Genomic DNA, 20,242 nt, shown 5'->3' with positions numbered 1-20,242 from the left:
TTACCTTGGGGCCTCTGCATTCACAGTTCCTTTCCTTTGCCCTTCATGACTGTGTCAGGAGCCAGCACTATGGCTCATTCGTCATAAGATCTCTACCTGCTGTCAGTAGAGATGTCCCTGCCCACCTGAGAGCAGCACCCGGCCCTTACTCATTCCTACACTGCTTTACAGTCCTACCACTGCCACATTTTATCTGTTTTCTGCCTCACTATAATCATCAGTTATTTTAAAAATATTTTAAATTTTTTATTGATTTGCTTTTGAGAGAGAGAAAGAATGGGCACACCAAGGCCTCCAGCTATTGCAAACAAACTTCAGACACATGCACCACCCTGAGCACTTGGTGTTACATAGGTCCTGGGGAATAGAACCTGGGTTCTTAGGCTTCGCAGGCAACTACCTTAACTGTTAAGACATCTCTCCAGACCCATATGTCTCCTTTCTTTCTTTTTCTTTTTCTTTTCTTTTTTCTTTTTTCTTTTTTTTTTTTTTGAGGCAAGAACAGATTGGCCTTTTTTTAATTGAGAGACAGAGAGAGAAAGAATGAACTGGAGCCCCGGGGTCCCCAGCCACTATAATCGAGCTACAGACTTGTATGACACCTCGGGCACTTGTGTCATCTTGTGCGTCTGGCCTACATGTGACCTGGAAAGTTGAACATGGGTCCTTAGGCTTTGTTAGCAAGTGCCTTAACTGCTAAGCCACCTCTCCAGGCTGCCCCATAAGTTCTTTAATCATAGTGATTTCAACCTATTTAGTTCACCTACCACAATGTCTGACCCTAGAATGAAATAAAGGAATAAGATAAAAGGCATATATTCCAAGCTGGAGAGATGGCTCAGCAGTTGAAGGTACCTGCCTGCAAAGCCTGATGGCCCGGGCTTGATTCCCCAGTACCCACATAAAGCCAGATGCATGAAGTGGCATATGTATCTGGACTTCATGTGCAGTGGCAAGAGGCCCTGGCATACCCCTTTCTCTCTCTCTCTCCTTGAAAATAAATTTTTAAAAAAAGAAAAAGAAAATATACATTCCAAAAGAAAATGGACAAAGAGTATTGACAGATTTTTTTTTTTGCCTTGCTTGTGTGTGTGTCTGTGGTGTATAAATGTATATGTGCCCTTGTGGTGCCCCATGTAATTGCCTACCCTGTGGCAGTCAAAGGTAAACATCATGCTTATTTGAACTGGAATGTCTTACAGATAACACAGCTGAGGATACAAGAGTACATGGCCATGCCCAAATGTTTATAGGGGATCTGGAGATTCAAAGTAGGGTTTGGGGTACTAACGCTTGTGTGGGAAGCGCACATAACTACTGAGCCATCTCTCCAGGCCTTGAATTTTTAATGACCACTTAACATGAAACTACATTCAATTAATCTAATAAAAATTAATTTTAAGCCAGGCGTGGTGATGTACACCTTTAATCCCAGCACTTGGGAGGCAGAGGTAGGAGGATCACCATGAATTTGAGGCTGCCCTGAGACTACATAGTGAATTCCAGGTCAGCCTGGGCTAGAGTGACACTCTACCTTGAAAAACATATATATATATATTTAAATGTTATCAAGATGGCCATGATAGTGCATGACTACAATCCTCTAGTACTTGGGAACTGGAGACAAGAGGATCAGGAGTTCAAAGTCGTCTTAAGCTACATAATGTGTTTAAGTTCATCCTGGCTACATAAAACCTTGTCTCGGGCTAGAGAGATGGCTTAGCGGTTAAGCGCTTGCCTGTGAAGCCTAAGGACCCCAGTTCAAGGCTCGGTTCCCCAGGTCCCACGTTAGCCAGATGCACAAGGAGGCACAAGCATCGGGAGTTCGTTTGCAGAGGCTGGAAGCCCTGGCGCGCCCATTTTCTCTCTCCCTCTATCTGTCTTTCTCTCTGTGTCTGTCTCTCTCAAATAAATAAATAAAATTAAAAAAAAAAAGGTGTGTGCCACCACACCCAGCTCCCACAAATTAAAAAAAAAAAAAACCTTGTCTCAAAAAAAAACCAGACACACCCACCCACACCCACACTCTCTCTCCAGATTATATATATGTATATGTATATACATATACATATGTATATGTATGTATATGTAGAGTATGTATGTATGTATGTATGTATATGTAGAGTGATACATATATATGCCAGGCATGGTGGCACATACTTGTAATCCCAGTATTTGAAAGGTTAAGGCAGGAGGATCACCATGAGTTCAAGGGCACTCTGAGCTGTTCGTTTGCAGTGTCTGGAGGCCATGGTGCACCCATTCTCTCTCTCTGTGTCTGCCTCTTTCTCTGTCGTTCTCAAATAAATAAATAAAAATAAAAAGATTAAAAATAATTAATACTTTGATGGGCTGAAGAGATAGCTTAGCAGCTAAGGTGCTTGCCTGCAAAGCTCAAGGACCTCAGTTCGATTGATTCCCCAGGACCCACATAAGCCAGATGCACTAAGGGGCACATGCATCTGGAGTTTGTTTGCAGTGGCTGAAGGCCCTGGTGCTCCCTCTCTCTCTCTCTCTGCCTCTTTCTCTCTCTCTCAAATAAATAAAAAAAAAAATAAAGTTTTTAAAAAATAATAATACTTTAAGAAAGTGCTCAGGATCAGGAATGTTTATGTATGCTACTAGAGAATATAAATTTTTTTGAAGACTACCTTGTAAATATGCATTAAAAACAGTAAAATTACATATGCTTGATTCAACAACTTCACTTCTAGAAATTTATCCTAAGCAAATATTCCAGCATACAAAAATTTAAGAATGGAAACATTTATCATAATAACTATTTATGATACAATTAAGAACTAAAGAACAATGGCAAATGCCAGAGGGCCTCCAAAGCTAATGAGAGACAAAAGACAGTGAATAAGGATCCTAAATTAGAAACACAAGACCAAGAAGATAAGGACAAGTGGCAAAAAGAAACAAGGAAGCCAGGTGTGGCACACACCTTCAATCCCAGTACTTGGGAGGCAGAGGTAGGAGGAACACTGAGTTCGAGGCCACCCTGAGACAGACTCCATGGTGAATTCCAGGTCAGCCTGGGCTAGAGTAAAACCCTACCTTGAAAAACAAATAAAAAGGAAGAAAGGAGGGAGGGAGGGAGGGAGGGAAAGGGGGAAGGGAAGGAAGGGAAGAGGAAGGGGGGGAGGGAGGGAGGGAAAAGAAAAGAAAACTAAGGTCATCAACAAGTACCAGCATTGTGGGATCTCAGTTTTTACGAACTGTCTAGAATACAATTCTTACAGAAAGAAGTTCATCTTACAAATGACAGGCAAAACTGGGCATGGTAGCACATGCCTTTAATCCCAGCAATTAGGAAGCACAGGTAGGTGGATCACTGTGATTTCAAGGCCAGCCTGAAACTATATAATGAATTCCAGGTCAATTTAGACTAGAGCAAGACCCTACCTAGAAAAAACAGAAACAAACAAATGTTAGACAAGTATGGGTCATTCAGACACACAGGACTATAAGGTAGATTGGACTTCCACTATGTTAAAGAGGGAATTAGAGTTCCAAATAAGTATTATTGAGCACACTTACAAAGACATGGTACAGACATCCAAACAACTCAACCTCTCTGACATAGCTGACTGATGTGCAACGCATGTCCTTGGAAGGGCAACTGCTTTCATTTGACAGATGGCATTAGATATTTCCATCCCTGTATGTGACATGGGAAGAAGTCCTCATTGCTTTTTATAAACTTGCCAAGGGGTCTTAATGCTCGCCAGAGTCAGAAACTGACCATTTGTCTCTGAACTATAGTGATGAAGCTCCAGTTCATTTTCCTTAGCATCTTTCCTCTAAGGTCAACTGAGCCCTGATGTGAAGGCTCAGTGCTGCTTGGCCCCACTGTTGAGATGCTGCAGCTAACACTCTAGAACACAGCAGTAAGCTGCAGTTAAGTGTGTATGGCCTCTGGCCTAGTTGGCTCCTCTCTCTCATATCTGAGATTTTCCTTATTCTTGAGACCAAGCTCCTCATGATCCCAACCCTAGGAACTTGTTCTCATTCTGGACAAACTGCCTACTTACCTGGTCTCTCATTTCAACTTGCATTTGCCAAGGTCCCAGAGTTGAGACCAGCCTAGGACAAGAAACATACTGCTGATCAAAATGGTCACAGGCTGCCTGAATGTGGAACCAGAAACTGCTCTTAGTGTCCTCTGTCATGCCTCACTCACTGGTCAGGACCTCCATGTTCTCTGGGTGGTCTTCCCCCATGCTGATGGCTTACAGAGCATTTGCTGCTTACTCCCAGATACTCTCTGTACTGGGCTGAGTGGTTCTCAAACTGTGAGACTAAACATCAGTTTTGTCAAGCCACCACTCTGGGATACTTTGTTAGAGCAGACATAGGAAACTCACATACCATTAGTAAGAGTTTGGCCTCCTCACTATCGTTCTCCCAGTGGTCTCAACCACTCAAAGAAGTCTGGTTTCAGGCACCCTGTGGTGCCTGTGGTGGTTTGAATGTATGGCCCCACAGACTCAGGCTTTTTTTAAATTAAGATTGAGCATGCAATTGGAGTCTCCCGTGGGTGGAGCCCTTTGGGGAAAGAGGTAAATCACTGGGAATGGATCCTGTAGTCCAGCCCTAAGGTGTGTGTTTGGTGCTTGCTGGCTTTTGATGATGTCTGTGTGTCTGGGTTTGTGAAAGTGAACAAGCTGCTTCTGCCATTGATGGTGCTTCCCCTGGACCTGCAAGCCCAAGGTAAACCCTTTCCTCCCATAAACTGCTTCTGGTTGGATGTTTGTCCCAGCAACAAGGAGCTGAATGTGACAGTAAATTGGTATCAAGAAGGGGGACGGTTGTTGCAACGAAGCTGACCGTGTGGATTTTGATCTTCTGGAACTTGTGTGCTAGAGCAACGTGGTAGGACTTGTTACTTTCGACTGGACAAGCCTCACAAGCCTGGTATACAAAGTTTTATGGCTATTTTGGTGAGAGTTTAAAAATGCTAAATGCAGAGAGAATTGGAGACTGTGAAGGCTTGGTTTATAAACGCTCAAAGGGGAAGCAGAGAACCTTGTTGGAAGTTGGGAACTGGCAGAAAGGCTGGTTGCGTCCTGCCCAAGCCCTAAGGATTTCAGCAAGGTTAAATTAAAAAGTAATGGACTTATGAGCTTAGCAGGAGGAACAGAACAAAAAGGTATGAAAAGTATATAGTTTATCACAGGCGAAATTCAAGCAAGTTTAAAGTTACTGGCACAAAGACTGGTTTAGGTTGCTGAAGCTGCAACTATTTAGTTATTACCACCCTTAAAGGTGGGTTAACTACTTTGCATTTGAATAATGGAAAAGATGCCCAGGAAAGGCTCAAATGAGTAAGAATACAAATTCTTTTGCAAGGAGGTAACTTAAAGGAGTATGCTGCTCTTAAGATTTACTCCCTCTGGATTTGCAAATTTGGCTATTCCACACACCCAGTGCTGGATTTAGAAACGACATAAGCTAGGAAGGGTCATTAGATGTGTAATATGGTTCTAGAAGCCACTACTGAGATGAAACATGTGAGGAAGGGTAGAAACCCCTACATGAGCCAGGTGTGGTGGCGCATACCTTTAATCCCAACACTTGGTAGGCAGAGGTAGGAGGATCATCATGAGTTTGAGGCCACCCTGAGACTACATAGTGAATTTCAGGTCAGCGTGGGCCAAAATGAGACCCTACCTTGAAAAATAAAATAAATAAATAAATAAATAAATAAATAAATAAATAAATAAATAAAGAGCTTGCTTACTTGAGTCTCCAGTGAGCAGAGAGCCCTTCTGGGCAAGAAGCAATGTCACTGGATGCAATTCTTGTAGTCCAGCTCTATAAAGATGTGTGTTTAGTGCTTGCTAACTTTTATTTGTTTAATTTATTTATTTGAGAGAGAGAGAAGGGGGAACAGACAGAAAGAGAACAGGCATGGCAGGGTCTTCAGCCTCTACAAACGAACCACAGATACATGTGTCACCTTGTGCATGTGGCTTGCATAGGTCCGGGGGAATGGAACCTGGATCCCTTGGTTTTTCAGGAAAGTGCCTTAACCACTAAGCCATTTCTCTAGTCTGCTTGCTGGCTTTTGATGATGTCTGTTTAGACCTATGGGCATAGGTCAGTTGCTTCTGCCATTGGTGGTGTTTTCCCTGGATATGTAAGCTTGAAATAAACCCTTTCCTCCAATAAGCTGCTTCTGTTGGATGTCTGACCCAACAACAAGAAGCTGACTGCAACACAGCCCCATACCCAGACTAAACAAAGTAAAAGTACTTATATAAAAGTAGGAGGGGGGGCTAGGGAAATGGCTTAGCAGTTAAGGCATCTGCCTGCGAAGCCTAAGGACCCAGGTTTGATTCCCCAGGACCCATGTAAGCCAGATGCACAAGGGGGCACATGTGTCTAGAGTTCATTTGCAGTGGCTAGAGGCCCTGGTGTGCCCCTTCTCTTTCTCTCTCTCTCTCAAATAAGTAAATATTTTTTTTTACAAAAAGTAGAGGCCGGCACTCAGGAGGCAGAGATAGGAGGATCGCCATGAGTTTAAGGCCACCCTAAGACTCCATAGTTAATTCCAGGTCAGCCTGGGCTAGAGTGAGACTCTACCTCGAGAAACAACAACAACAACAACAAAAAGTAGAGTGCGGGGCTGGAGAGATAGCTTAACAGATAAGGTGCTTGCCTGTGAAGCCTAAGGACCCAGGATCAATTCCCCAATATCTACATATGCCAGATGCATATGGTAGCACAGGAAATTGTTTGCGATAGCTAGAGTAGCTAGAGGCCCTGGCATGTCCATTCTCAATCTCTCTAATAGGTAAATTAAAATTTAAAAAATAATTTAAAAGTAGGAGTGTTCCACAGAAACCAGATATAAAAATACCAAAGGACTAAGGAGATGGCTCAGTCAGTACAGCAGATGCCCTGCAGGCATGAGGATCTGCATAATTCCTGATAACTGGTTAAAAAGGCATGGTGGCATGCACTTTTTCCCCAGCACTGGAGAGGTGGGGACAAGAGGGTTTCTAGGGCTCAATGGCCAGCCAGTTAAGAAAATTGGTGAGGGCTGGAGCGATGGCTTAGCGGTTAAGCGCTTGCCAGTGAAGCCTAAGGACCCCGGTTCGAGGCTCGGTTCCCCAGGTCCCACGTTAGCCGGATGCACAAGGGGGCGCACGCGTCTGGAGTTCGTTTGCAGAGGCTGGAAGCCCTGGCGCGCCCATTCTCTCTCTCTCCCTCTATCTGTCTTTCTCTCTATGTCTGTCACTCTCAAATAAACAAATAATAATAAATGAACAAAAAAATTTAAAAAAAAAAAAAGAAAATTGGTGAGCTTCAGGCCAATGAGGGACACTTGTCTTATAGGAAGTGGACAGCGTTCACATACTTACTGTATCCTGTGGACTAGGCAGGAATTATTAACCACAAATGAGGTAACTCTTAAGTCTCATCAAGAGAGATTAAGCATTTGTTCACTATTACAAGGCACTGGTTCACATTTGTCTCCAAGGAGCCATCTGGCAATGTCGACAGACATTTCTGATTGTCAGAGCTTACGGTCTGCTACAGCTACTTGTGAATAAACACCATGAATGCTGGCAAACATCTTAAAGTGCACAGAGCAGCACTCACCCCACCTCCTGCAAACAATTATCTGGTCCAAAGTGTCACAAATTAATGGAGATGTAAAACATCAATAGTTCTAAGGTTGAAAAATACTGTCCTAGAGCAAGGAAAAAAAAAAGAACCAAGGGTTGGGGAGATGGCCCAGTTGGTAAAGTACTTGCCTCACAAGCATGAGGACCTGAGTTTCATCCCTAGAACCATGCAAAAACCCAAGCATGGTAATGCACACTTGTAATCTCAGCACTGGAGAGGCAGAGACAGAAGGACCTATAAGGTTCACTGACCAGCCAGTCTGACCTGGGCCAATGAGAGAATGTCCCCCCAAAACGTATATAACATTCCAGGGGTTGTGCTTGGCTCTTCACACACATATGCACATGCACACATATGAACTCATGCAAAGACACACACATGCGCATAAGCAGACCTGCACACACACATGTGAACCCATGCACACACACAAACACACATGCATAAAGAGAAAACTAGAAGAGGGATATAATACTTTATTGTGCTGTGCTGGAAGATACAATCCTAAAGAACACAAGGAGAGGTCTAAATAGTGTTTAAATAGTGAAATACATATTCAAACACCAAACACAAAGGACTGTAAGGAACAATTGCTGAGGAAGAGCATCCACAAAAGGTCTTGTGTCAGCCAGGGCTGTTTCCCTTAACCTTTGCTTCTGTGCAGTCTTTGGAGAATTCTTGTTTCTTTACTTACAGGACAATTGCCTTGCAAATGAGAACAAGAGCAACAGTGGGTGAAAGCCATGTGGGAGGGGAACAGCTATGAGCTAAGAGGATTAGTCCAGGCACTCTAGTGGGCTTGAAACTGTTCACTTTGTACATGATGCTAAGAAAGGCAAGCAATCTCTCTGTGGTGGTGTGAATCAGATGTGCTCCCCGCATAAAATCATGTGTTTTGAATGCTTGGTCCCCAGCTGATGGTAATTTGGGAGGTGGACCCTTGCTGGAGAAGGTGTGCTGCTGAGGGCAGGCTTAAGGGTGTCATAGCCAGCTCCCCTTGCCAAAGCTCGGCTTACTCTTCTGCTGCTCCTTTCCACCTGCTGTGGTAGAGGGGATGCCTAGCCTCTGCATGCCTTCCCTGCCATTGCAAAGCTTCCCCTGCAGACGGTGAGCCAAAATCAAAACTCTCTTCCCGTCAGTTGCTTTTGGTTGGGAGCTTTGTCCCAGCAATGAAAAGGTAACTACAACACTCTCCAATACATAATGACAGTATTATAGTCAACTATAATTGTAAAAACGCAATCTCTAACCTCATTTTTTCCTTTTTCTTTTTGGTGTGTATGTGTACATGTGTAAACATGTTCATGTGTATTCAGTGTGAGCCCATGCAAACATGTGACAGTCAAAAGATAAGTTCAGATGTCCACCCACACTTTCCACTTTGTCTGAGGCAGGGTCTCTTGTGGGTGTTCACCACTGCAATCACCAGGCTAACTGGCCCATGTAACTCATTTCCTTTAAAATTACAAGTAATAATTAAGAAGCAATACTTTCTTCAAGCTACCCATGTTTTATTTACCAAATTACTTATATGACTTTAATATCTGTGTACCAGAAATAGAGTAGTCATGCTTGCCTTTGAATACAATGCTGGTGAATGAATATTGGTAACATTAATAAGGTTAATAATCTATTAGTAATCATGCTGGAAATTACAGCTCAGCATTTTGGTTAAAATAGTTAACAGGTGCAAAGATAAATGGAATCTGCCTCTTAAGCAAGAGTTACATACAGCGTATCAAATATTACTGGGCTTTTCAATCAAGCCAAGAACTGCAAGAAGTGTTATTCCCAAGTGAGAAATTTTAGAACATTCTAGGCAAAGATACATACTGCATGCAAGTGATACGACACCTTAATTAGATTCAACCAGCAGACTGTATTAGACTGTGACTCGGAACAATAGTTCTGAGCCAAGATTACAATAAATTTCAAAATCTATAATGTGTGAAATTAAATTCCACAATAATGAATAAAAGTCCTCATTTGAATCAATTTTCAACTTGCAAATACATGAAAAACTAAAAAATGAAATTCAGAGTAGGAAAAACAAAGAATACACAGTATTAGTAAATAATATTAATTACGAAGGCCAAAATTCTACTGAACAAGCATTAGACATTTACCACCATATTCATCCTACTCTGAGTTTTCCAAAAATATTAAAACCTGGATCTCAGGGCCAGAGAGATAAAGTCATTAAAGTGCTTGACTTGTAGGCATAAAAACCTGAGTTCAATACCCAGCACTTAGTGGAGAAGCACCACGATTAATCTCAGCACTGGGGACACCAAGACAAGAGGATCCCTGAGGTTCTCTAGTCAAGCTAACCTAGACTAATTGGTGAGCTCCAAGCAAAAGAGGGAGCACAGTATATCCTCTAGCCTCCACACGCATGCTCATCCATGTGCACTACACACAAAAGAACCCAAGCAGACACAAGTGCGTGCACGCGTGCGCACATACACACACACACACACACACACACCCCTTATGTCTATTATTACTATGTAACACTTTGGGGAGATTTGACTTTTTTTTCTTTTTTTGAGGTAGGGTTTCACTCTAGCCCAAATTGACCTGGATCTCACTCTATAGTCACATGATGGCCTCGAACTCATGGCAATCCTCCTACATATGCCTCCCGAGTGCTGGGATTAAAGGTGTGCGACACCATGCCCAGCAGGGTGATTTCATTTTTGAGATAGGGTCTTACGTAGGTCCAGGCTGGCTTACCACTCACAATGTAGCTGAGCTTCTGACTTCGAACTTCTGATCCTCCTACCACTAACCTTCCAAGTGCTGGGATTACAGGCATGTGCCACCATGACTGGTTTTGAGGTGCGGTAGTTTAAATGTAACACACCCCACATGGGTTTGAATACTTAATCACTAGTTGGTAGCACTGCACTGAAAAGTTATGGAATCCTTAGGAAGGGAACTGCTGAAAGAAGTGTGTCATTTGGGAGGGACTTGAGGTATTAAAGCCCAGGCCTGCCTGCTCTTGCTCCTTCCTTCTTGCTAATGTGATACTGGCTGTCTGGTCTTGCCATGATGAAGTGTCCCCTTGAAACGATAAGCCAAAACAAAAACCTTTCTTTCCTTTAGCTGCATTGGGTTGCATATTTTTGTCCCAGCAATGAGAAAGAAACTGATACCTACAAGTACTGGAGACTGAGCTCAGGACTTTACGTGTGGTAGGTAGGCACTCCACCCACTGAGCCCAACTTTCGTTTCATTTTAAGATAAGCCAGCCCCTAAAGGGTTAATTCAGGATACATTACTGTATTCAAATAAATATACTGATGGAACAATATTAATATCATTAATTCCACATTTGTCACATGATATGTGACCTTGTATAATAATAACAGCAAATGAAAATGAAAAGCATTAACAGTTTAAGGTCTAGATAAATTAAAATATGGTAAAATTTAGGGTTAGGTTAGTAAATTAGGAACATCATGGATATAAGGTAACTCAATCTCAGTAGGTCATGGACAATCACTTTTCTGAGGACAGAACTATAAAAATCACGGTTACTGGGACTAAAAAAATGGCTTAGTAGTTAAGATGCTCACCTGCAAAGCCTAAGAACCCAGGTTCAATTCCCCAGGATTCACGTAAGCCAGATGCACAAAGTGACACATGCATCTGGAATCTGGAGTTTGTTTGCAGTGTCTGGAGGCCCTCACACACCCATTCTCCCTCAAATAAATAAATGAATAATTTTTTTTAAGTCAGGCTTTCTTGCATTAGATGCAGATTAAAAAGCAATACTCAAACACTTAGAGGTAGTTCTGTTCCATTCAGTATTTTTACCCCTGCAGTTTAATTACTAAATGTACACATGAGCATCTATGTGTTTCTTCACTCAGCAGCCTGGGCTTTGGTGATTCTGATGGTTACCAAGCCACTCTGTGCCATTCTGGGAGGAAAACAGAACAATCTCAGCACAGTGAGACCAGCTTCTTCATTGTGGACCAGGGAGCCACTAGACAGCAAGTGCTTGTTTTCTTGTTTCTCCCAAAACCAGTGCTGAGCATCAAAGATCAATCTTCCCCTTGTCCCATGGTCCACACTTCTTGGCTTCCACCAGATAGGTTTAATATTGGCTTGGTGCCACATGAACTTCCTGGTCCTTGGGTATCACAAGGAGTCTGAGGACAGCTGTAATGCAGGATAGAAGATTGCTGCCACCTCCAAAGGCAATGCAAGGAAAAGCCTATTCAATCTTTTTTTTTTTTTGGGGGGGGGCATATGTGTATATGCATGCATGTGTGTGTAGGTGCTCATAGAAGCCAAAAGTCAGAGCCAGGTGTGTTCCTCAATCACTCTCTACTTGATTTTACTGAGGAGGGTCTCTCACTTGAACCCAGAGCTCACTGGATTCAGGTAGTTTCCTAGCCAGTTTACCTTAGAGATAGCCTGTCTCTATCTCCCAAATGTTAAGATTGCCTGCAGGCCACCATGCCCTCCCAGCACTTATGTATATGCCAGGGATCCAAATGATAGTCGTCCAGCTTTTGTGGCAAATCCTTTATTCACTGGCCATCTCCCAAGCCACTCCCCAACAACAAAACAAAACAAAACAAACAAAAAAAAAACCCCTCCTTTTTTGAAATTTGAGCTGTAGTGATGGCTCACTTGCTAGTGCAAGCTCGAGTATCTGAGACTTCATTGACAGCAGCACACACTTGTAATATAAGCAATGGAGAGGCAGAGATGGGGGATCCCTTAGGAATTGTTGGCTAGAGTCTAGTCAGATCTGTGACTGCTGGGTTCCTTGAGAGTGACTGAGGAATCTGACCTCTGACACACACATGTGCACCCAGACACATACAAACACATACACACAAGCTGGCCTTGAATTCTCTCTGTAGCCACGGAAGACCTTGAAATCTGATCCACCTGTCTCTACTTCCCAAATGCTGGGGCTCAGGGGATATACTACGTTACCACACCACAGTACTGGGAATCAAAACCATAAAGGCCTGTCTATGCTAGGCAAGTGCTCTAACAACAGAGCTACCATCTAACCCTCCTTCTCCCTCCTCTCAGACAGGGTCTCGTGTACCCAGGCTGACTCACTCTCAAACTCACTATGTAGTTGAGGATGACTTTTTTCCTCCTGCTTCTACCTCCTAAGTGCTAGGATTTATAGACATGTGCCACTACGCCTGGCCTATCCATTTTTAAACAAGTTAGGGATATGTAACAAATGTACAAACAGTACACTGCTGCCTTTCAGGAACAGTTATAATTACAACAGAACCAAGCTTCAAAACTTCAACATAAAAGAATGCTAGGATGAAGCAAACAGCAACGGGATGTAAATATGCAATAGTCAGAGAACTTAAGAGTTTCTCAGAGCTAGAGTGGACCTCAGATATAAATAATGACTGAAATGCTCTAAAACTACTGATGAACAAAACCAGAATTAATAAGTGCCCCACTATGGTGACATCTAAAATTAGTGGAAAAGCTGATGTACAAAACCTCCTATAAATGAGGGGAAATAACTTGTAATTTCGGCACATCTGAAAATAAGAGATGTCTGAGAACATTCCTGAGTCAACAGGTACAAAAAGAAGCTTGAAAATGGAGTCACATGTCCTCTAGACTCCTATGATTCTCAGAAGACAGCAACTCTATAGGGGAGAAGCAGTGCTTCATGATAGTTATGAGAGTGTGCGCCAAGCAGGAGTAGCTACCTTCATCTGCAGCTTGATTCTCACCAGCTAGAAGACCTTGCATAAGTTATGTGAGGCCTCTATCACTTAGTTTCCTCAACTCTAGCAGGGAAATAACACCAGCAACTACCCCATTTAGACAAACTCTCTCTCTCAAATAAATAAACAAAATATTTTAAAAATTAAATTAAAAACAGGCAAGTAAGTATAGCTTGTTAGCATTAAGCATTACTTTTGTTACAATTTAAAATACCATGTTAGGGCCGTAGAGATGGCTTAGCAGTTAAGGAGCTTGTCTGCATAGAGTAAGGACTCATGTTCACAAGTCGAACATGAATCCTTAGGCTTTGCAGGCAAGTGCCTTAACCGTTAAGCCATCTCTCCAGCCCTGTTTTCATTTTTTGATAGGGCCTTGCTATGTAGATCAGGCTAGGCTCAAACATGCAGTAATGCTCCTGTTTCTCTCTCCCAAGTATTAAGATTATAAGCATGTGCCACCATACCAGGTAAAATTAAGGTACCCTTGTGATCTCATTATAATTTAAGGTCAAATTTTTGCCTCCCCTCCTGCCCCCCCAAAAAGGGAAAAGGATTCTTAGCTATCATGAAACTAAAAAGTAAAATATGATTTAACACAGCAACTTTGCAAAATAGTTTTTAGATACAAAACAAAAACTCTTACCAAGAAAAGGATCTAGCTTACTCATTTTGGGGTAGCCTAAAATACATAACACTTTCCATGTCCTTGTTTTCCTTTGTAAAGCTGGTGCATGTGACTGTGTATTCGGATATGTGGGTACATGTGTACGCAAGTGCAGGCCAGAGGCTGATGTCATGGGCCTTCCTTAGTTTGCTCTCCACCTTGCTTTGGAGGGTGGAGAGCACCTTTTTGAAGACACGCTCTCTGGAGAATCTAGAGCTCTCCAATTTTGCTAGATGAGCTAGCTAGTCAGTATGCCCTAAGGATTCCTTGCTTCTGTGTCTCCTAGTACTAAAATTGAAGGTACAAGTCACCTTCCCTAAAATCTCTCTCTTTTTAATATTTACATGCATGTGTGCGTGTGTGTGTGTGTGTGTGTGTGTGTGTGTGTGTGCTTGCACACGTACATGTAGTCACATATACTATAGCCTCTTGCCACTGCAAATGTCAGGCATATGCGCCACATTTTGGGTCTAACTTACATAGGTCACTTGAGAATTTAACCCAGTCCAACAGGCATTGCAAGCAAGTGCCTTTAACCAATGAACCATCTTCTCAGCACCCTTGCCCAGCATTCTTACATGGGTACCAGGGATTCAAACTCAGGTCCTCATTTTTGAGCCATTTCTGTTCAACTTGTGAAACTTTTTTTTTCCTGAGGCAGGGTCTCAGTCCAGCTCAGGCTTACCTGATCTCCTACCTATGGATTATAGTAGTGAGCCACCATGCTCAACATTGTAGAACTTTATGGAAGGAGTATACTATACACAAGTGCATATGTCATCACTGTTCACCTGTGTTAAGTTTTCAAGAACTCAATATACAAATCTAACCAACACCCAGATCAAGAATTAGCAGCTCCTGTTTAACCACAGCAAAACATCTTAACTTCTGGCAGTACAAATTAATTTTACCTGTTGATTTTTTTTTTTAAGATGGATTCTGAGGTAGCCTAGGCTGACCTCAAATTCATTAGATAGTAGAGGAATATCTTGAACTTCTGATCCTCCTGTCTCTATCTCCTAACTGCTAAGATTACAAGTATACACCACTGTGCCCGGTGTATGTGGAATGGGTACCAAATCCAAGACCTCATGCATGCTGGGTAAGCATGCTACAAAGTGAGCTACATCTCCAGACCTGTGTCTGTGCTTTCATAAACAGAAGCATACTATAAGCAGTATAGAAAACGTTTACACGGAAATCTATGATCATGATACTCACCATAATCTTCTTATACAAAGCCATGACATTGTCATCATCAAATGGCAGAAAACCACACATGAGCACGTATAAGAGCACTCCCATGCTCCACACATCTGCCTGCATGGGAGGGAAAAACAGCATTTAAAAAAATATAAACAACACATAGCAGAATGGCAGGACACACAGCAGCATCAAGAATCATGGAATCTTCACAATGCTAGAGCAGAGCTCAGAGGCCAGCCAACTCAACTTGTTTATTCTATAGGCAGGGAACATGAAGCTCAGAAAGAAAAGCTGGTCCAAGGTCACCTAGTGAATGGCAGGCCACCAACTGACTTTCAATTCAACCCACTATCCTCAGCTACATGTGAACACTCAGTAGCAAACAACTTTCAGCTGGCTGGGCTGGATCAGGCATGATAAGGAAATAAGGCCATCAGGACTGAGTCTCAATTTTTTTTTAAAGAATTTTTATTATTTATTTGCAAGAACAAAGAGAAAGAGGCAGAGACAGAGACAGAGGGGGGAGAGAAATATATGCTAGGGCCTCTTGCCACTGCAGACAAACTCCAGATGCATATGCTACTTTGTGCATCTGGCTTCACGTAGGCACTAGGGAATCAAACCTAGGATGTCAAGCTTTGCAAGTAAATACCTTAAGCGCTGAACCATCTTTTCAGCCCTAGTACTTTAAAATATATTTTTCAGGCCAGGCATGGTGGCACATACCTTTAATCCCAGTACTTGGGAGGTAGAGGAAGGAGGATTACTGTGAGTTTGAGACTACCCTGAGAGTACAGAGCTAATTCCAGGTCAGCCTGGGCTAGAGCAAGACCCTATCTCAAAAAAAACCAAAGGGGAAAAACCAATCAATCTATCTATATGTATATGTATGTATGTATGTATGTATGTATGTGTATATATATATGTGTGTGTGTATATATATATACATATATGTATGTATGTATGTATGTATGTATGTATGTATGTATATATATGTATAGACAGAGACAGACAGACAGAGACAGAGAGAGATTTTTATGGGTGTGAGAGAGGGACAGACAGACAAGACTATGGGCATACCATGCATGGCGTCTTGCCATTGCAAACAAATGCATACGTCACTTTGTGCATCTGGCTTCCCCTAGGTACTGCAGAACTAAACCCTGGCTGGCAGACTTTACAAGCAAGGGCCTTTAATCACAGAGCAATCAACCCAGCCCTCTCAAAACCAATTCTACAGGACTACAGGAGGTTTAGTTACAAAGAAGATTATGTAAGCAGACATAAGGATTTCAAAACAGGAATGAAAATTTCCTGATAATCTGTAAATGTGATTAAGCTGCACTATAAAACCACTGTATGTACAGAAATCTTAATAAAGTTCAACGAGTGACTCTTCAAATATAGAAACTAGAAATTTGCCTGCCAGCACAAATAACACTACAAATCTTAAGACCCAGGAAGGACTTCAACCTTTCCATGAGAAATCCACAAATCTCATGAGTCCTAAGTAGTAACTATGTACTCAAGCACTACTCAGCCTTAGTAAATAATGATATCATTTATTAGTCATGGATAACTGGCTGGGGATATAGCTTACTGGTAGAATACTTAACCAGAAATTATACCTCCCACCCTCATTTGACCCTTGGGAAATTTTTAAGAGATAAGAAAGATTACATTTTTTAGTAAGAGGAAAAAAAAATGGGTGAAAGGACAGAGTTAAAATACTCTGGGCAGCATAACATACCTACCCTAGGTAACCCAGAAATTTAGTCCTATCGACTTAATCACATCAAATTATTAAGATTCTAACATGATACCTGGCCTGACAATTTGATTTTCAAGTCAACACCTGATTTGTGTTCCAAGCTGCAAATCAGAAATGAACCATTTATGCCTGAGCGATGTCAAATATTTAATCTGTAAGTTGAGGCATGATGGCATGGTATTCATGACAAGCATGTTAAATTCAACACAAAGATGCATCATAGGAAAGGAAGCTAACACAGCCTTACCAAATACCACCAGCGGTCAACAGACACGTCTGGGATTAAACTAAAGGGTGAGGAAAAGATAGTACTATGATAGTACTAGCTACATAAAAATCTACCAAGCCTGCTTGAGAGAAGAAAACAGATAAAGGAGTTCTCACTTAACTTGCTCATCAAGCACTTTCACTGCTTTTTCAAAGCAGATATGATACAACACTAATCAACTGAAAACTTAGGCCAACGTTCAGGTAAACTCATAAACCAACAATAGCCAAATAAGATAAAAATACTGATGGAAGAGGGTTTTGAACCATTTCCTATGAAAATTACTGAAGAACACAGTCCAGTAAATGTACATGTCCTTAAACCATGAACTGGACAGCAATCACCAGATCACAGGAATGAAGATCTTAACGCCCTCCCTTAACATAAAAACAAAACCCTAATCTCAGAAGATGCAACCCTGAGTTCTGCATCTTTCAAGTCCTCCAGAGGAGTCCTTGGCATATTGACCCTTAGACCCTGTCTTACAGTGACAGAAAGTCAAACTGACATGATCAGGAATAGAGGGCACACACCTGTATCCCAGCACTCAGGAGGTTGAGGCACAAGCATTGCTCAGAGTTTCATGCCAGCCCGGGCTATATTCATGAGTTCCAGGCCAGCCTGGGCTTCAAACGACACTGTCTCAAAAAACAAAAACAAGGCAGGGCATGGTGGCGCACACCTTTAAACTCAGCACTCAGGAAGGCAGAGGTAGAAGGATTGCTGTGAATTCAAGGACATCTGGGCTAGAGCTAGACACTACCTCTAAAAAAATAAATAAAAGAAACAAAACTTCAGGTCGGAAAAGCAGACATGGACTAGTCAGGTCTTATCACAGCATTTACTCACAACATCATGTACAATTATACATTGGTTTTCACTTTTGGAAAGAATATGGAAGAATGGAAAAAGTTCTTTACTTGGTTCAAATTTTGACCAAATGTTATTGCTTGTGAGACCCTAAAATCACACCTAACTTCTGCACTTCAATTTATTCATCTTCTGTATCTCATGAAGTAGTATAATAGTATTCTCTTCATAGATTATTTGTGAAGCTTAAATCAAAACTACAAAAACAATCAGACTTGTGCAACTTTCATTTGAGCACAGCAGCTACTTAAACAATTAGTTTAAAATATGATTGAGCATGGTAGCTCATGCCTATAATCCTAGCATTCAGAAAGCTGAGGTAGGAGGATAAATAAATTCAAGGCCAGCCTGGGTGACAGAGTGAGACCCTGTCTCCAAAAATGGTGGTAATATAAATATAAATATAAATAAATATAATAATCCAGGGACTAAGGAGATGGCTCAGCAGTCAAAGGTGTGTGCTTGCAAGTCTGCCAACCCAAGTTCAATCCTCTTTAACACCCACTGAAAAATCAGGATACAAAGAGATAGATGCATATGCAGTCCCTGGCCTTATAACCTACTCAGCTAAACTAACAAGTTCAAACTACAGTACATTATATGCCAAGAGTAACCCACAAGGTAGTGAAAATATTCTTGCTTAAAAAGTGTCATTCATGGGCTGGGAAGATGGCTCATCAGTTAAAAGGTGCTTGCTTGTAAAGCATGCTGTCCTGGGTTGAACTCCTCTGCACCCCACGGAAAGCCAGAGGTACAAAGTGACACATGTGTCCAGAGTTTCTTTGCAGTGGCCAGAGACCCTGATCCATCTGTGCTCACACTCATTTTTTCTCTTCCTCTTTCTCTCCTCTCTGTTCTTTCAAATAAATAATTTCCCCCCCAGAGGTTGGGTCTCACTCAAGCCCCAGCTGACCTAGAATGCACTCTGCAGTCTCAGGCTGGCCTCAAACTTACAGTGATCCTACTACCTCTGCCTCCCCAGTGCTGGAAATAAAAGCATGTGCCACCACGTACAGCAAAAATGTTTCTTTTAAAGTGCCTTTTGTAATATCGTGTTTACTATAAGTTACTCATACCACCTACTAGTTTATAAATGTCTCTTCAAATAATATAAACTCTAATTGCCAAAATTATTTCTTATGTTCTTATGTCTCCAATACACAGAATTCACTATAGGTCACCAACGAATGTTGGTCAAGTACAGAACTACTCAATGAGCAATTACCTCAGATCCAAGATAGGATTTGCCTTGTATTAATTCAGGCGCTGCATAAGCAAGACTGCCACAGCATGTCTGTAGATGGTAATCCTTGTTACCCTGCCAATAAAATAAAAAATTCATTACTTTAGCCACTGTAAGTATTAAACTCTGAGCTAGAGAGATGTCTCAGTGGAAAAGAGCACTTGCCACAGAAGCATGAGGACCTGCGAGGGACAGATCTGTCCTGATCTCATTTCCCTGGGACCCATATAAACAGCTGGGCATGGCTATGCATGCCTGTAACTCAAGTCCTATGCTGAACGTACAATGGGCGTTGCCAGTGCTCACTACTCAGCCAGTATTACTGGGGGAAGAATAAAAAAAGATAGGTAAATAAAACCAATCTCAAGGAAATTAGCTGAAAAAAAATAATAATTAAAAAGGTCTCAGCCAAGAGAATGAGTGCGCCAGGACATCCTGTGCTGCAAACAAACTCCAGATGCATGCACCACTTTGTGCATTTGGCTTCACATGGGTCCTGGGGAATTGGACCCGGGTCGTCAGGCTTTGCAGGCAAGTGAGACTTTTTTACATGTATTCTGGGGATCTGAACTCAGGTCCTCATGCTTGGACAGCAAGTACTTTTACCCACTGAGCCACCTCCCAGGCCCCAGCTTTTCTATACTTTCATTAAAAAATATTTATAATTTAGGCTGGTCATAGTGGCTCATGCCTTTAATCCCAACACTTGCAAGGCTGAGGTAGGAAGATCAATGTGAGTTTGAGGCCAGGGAGGGAGAACTAGGTCAGCCTGGTCTAGGGTGAGACCCTGGCTCAAAAAACAACAATAGAAGGGGAAAGTGGGGGAGGGGAGTACCATGGTTTGTTGTCT

At 42.0% G+C, this 20,242-nt stretch overlaps 1 protein-coding gene across 3 annotated transcripts in view; it reads right to left on the bottom strand.

Moving 5' to 3' along the window:
- The window catches only part of Melk (maternal embryonic leucine zipper kinase), a 101,490-nt gene that overhangs the window by 48,594 nt on the left and 32,654 nt on the right, over nt 1-20,242 (bottom strand). For all 3 annotated transcript variants that reach the window (XM_045141583.1, XM_045141584.1, XM_045141585.1), the window contains 2 exons: nt 19,375-19,467; nt 15,256-15,354 (listed from right to left, as the gene is read on the bottom strand). In XM_045141583.1, coding sequence (XP_044997518.1) covers nt 15,256-15,354; nt 19,375-19,467 — 192 coding nt within the window. The remainder of the gene's footprint in view (nt 1-15,255; nt 15,355-19,374; nt 19,468-20,242) is intronic.

The sequence above is a fragment of the Jaculus jaculus genome, chromosome 1, assembly GCF_020740685.1.
Source record: "Jaculus jaculus isolate mJacJac1 chromosome 1, mJacJac1.mat.Y.cur, whole genome shotgun sequence".
In the NCBI taxonomy this organism is placed as follows: domain Eukaryota; kingdom Metazoa; phylum Chordata; class Mammalia; order Rodentia; family Dipodidae; genus Jaculus; species Jaculus jaculus.
The sequence above is the reverse complement of the archived record's forward strand: the minus strand, read 5'-3'. Positions and strand labels throughout refer to the sequence as shown.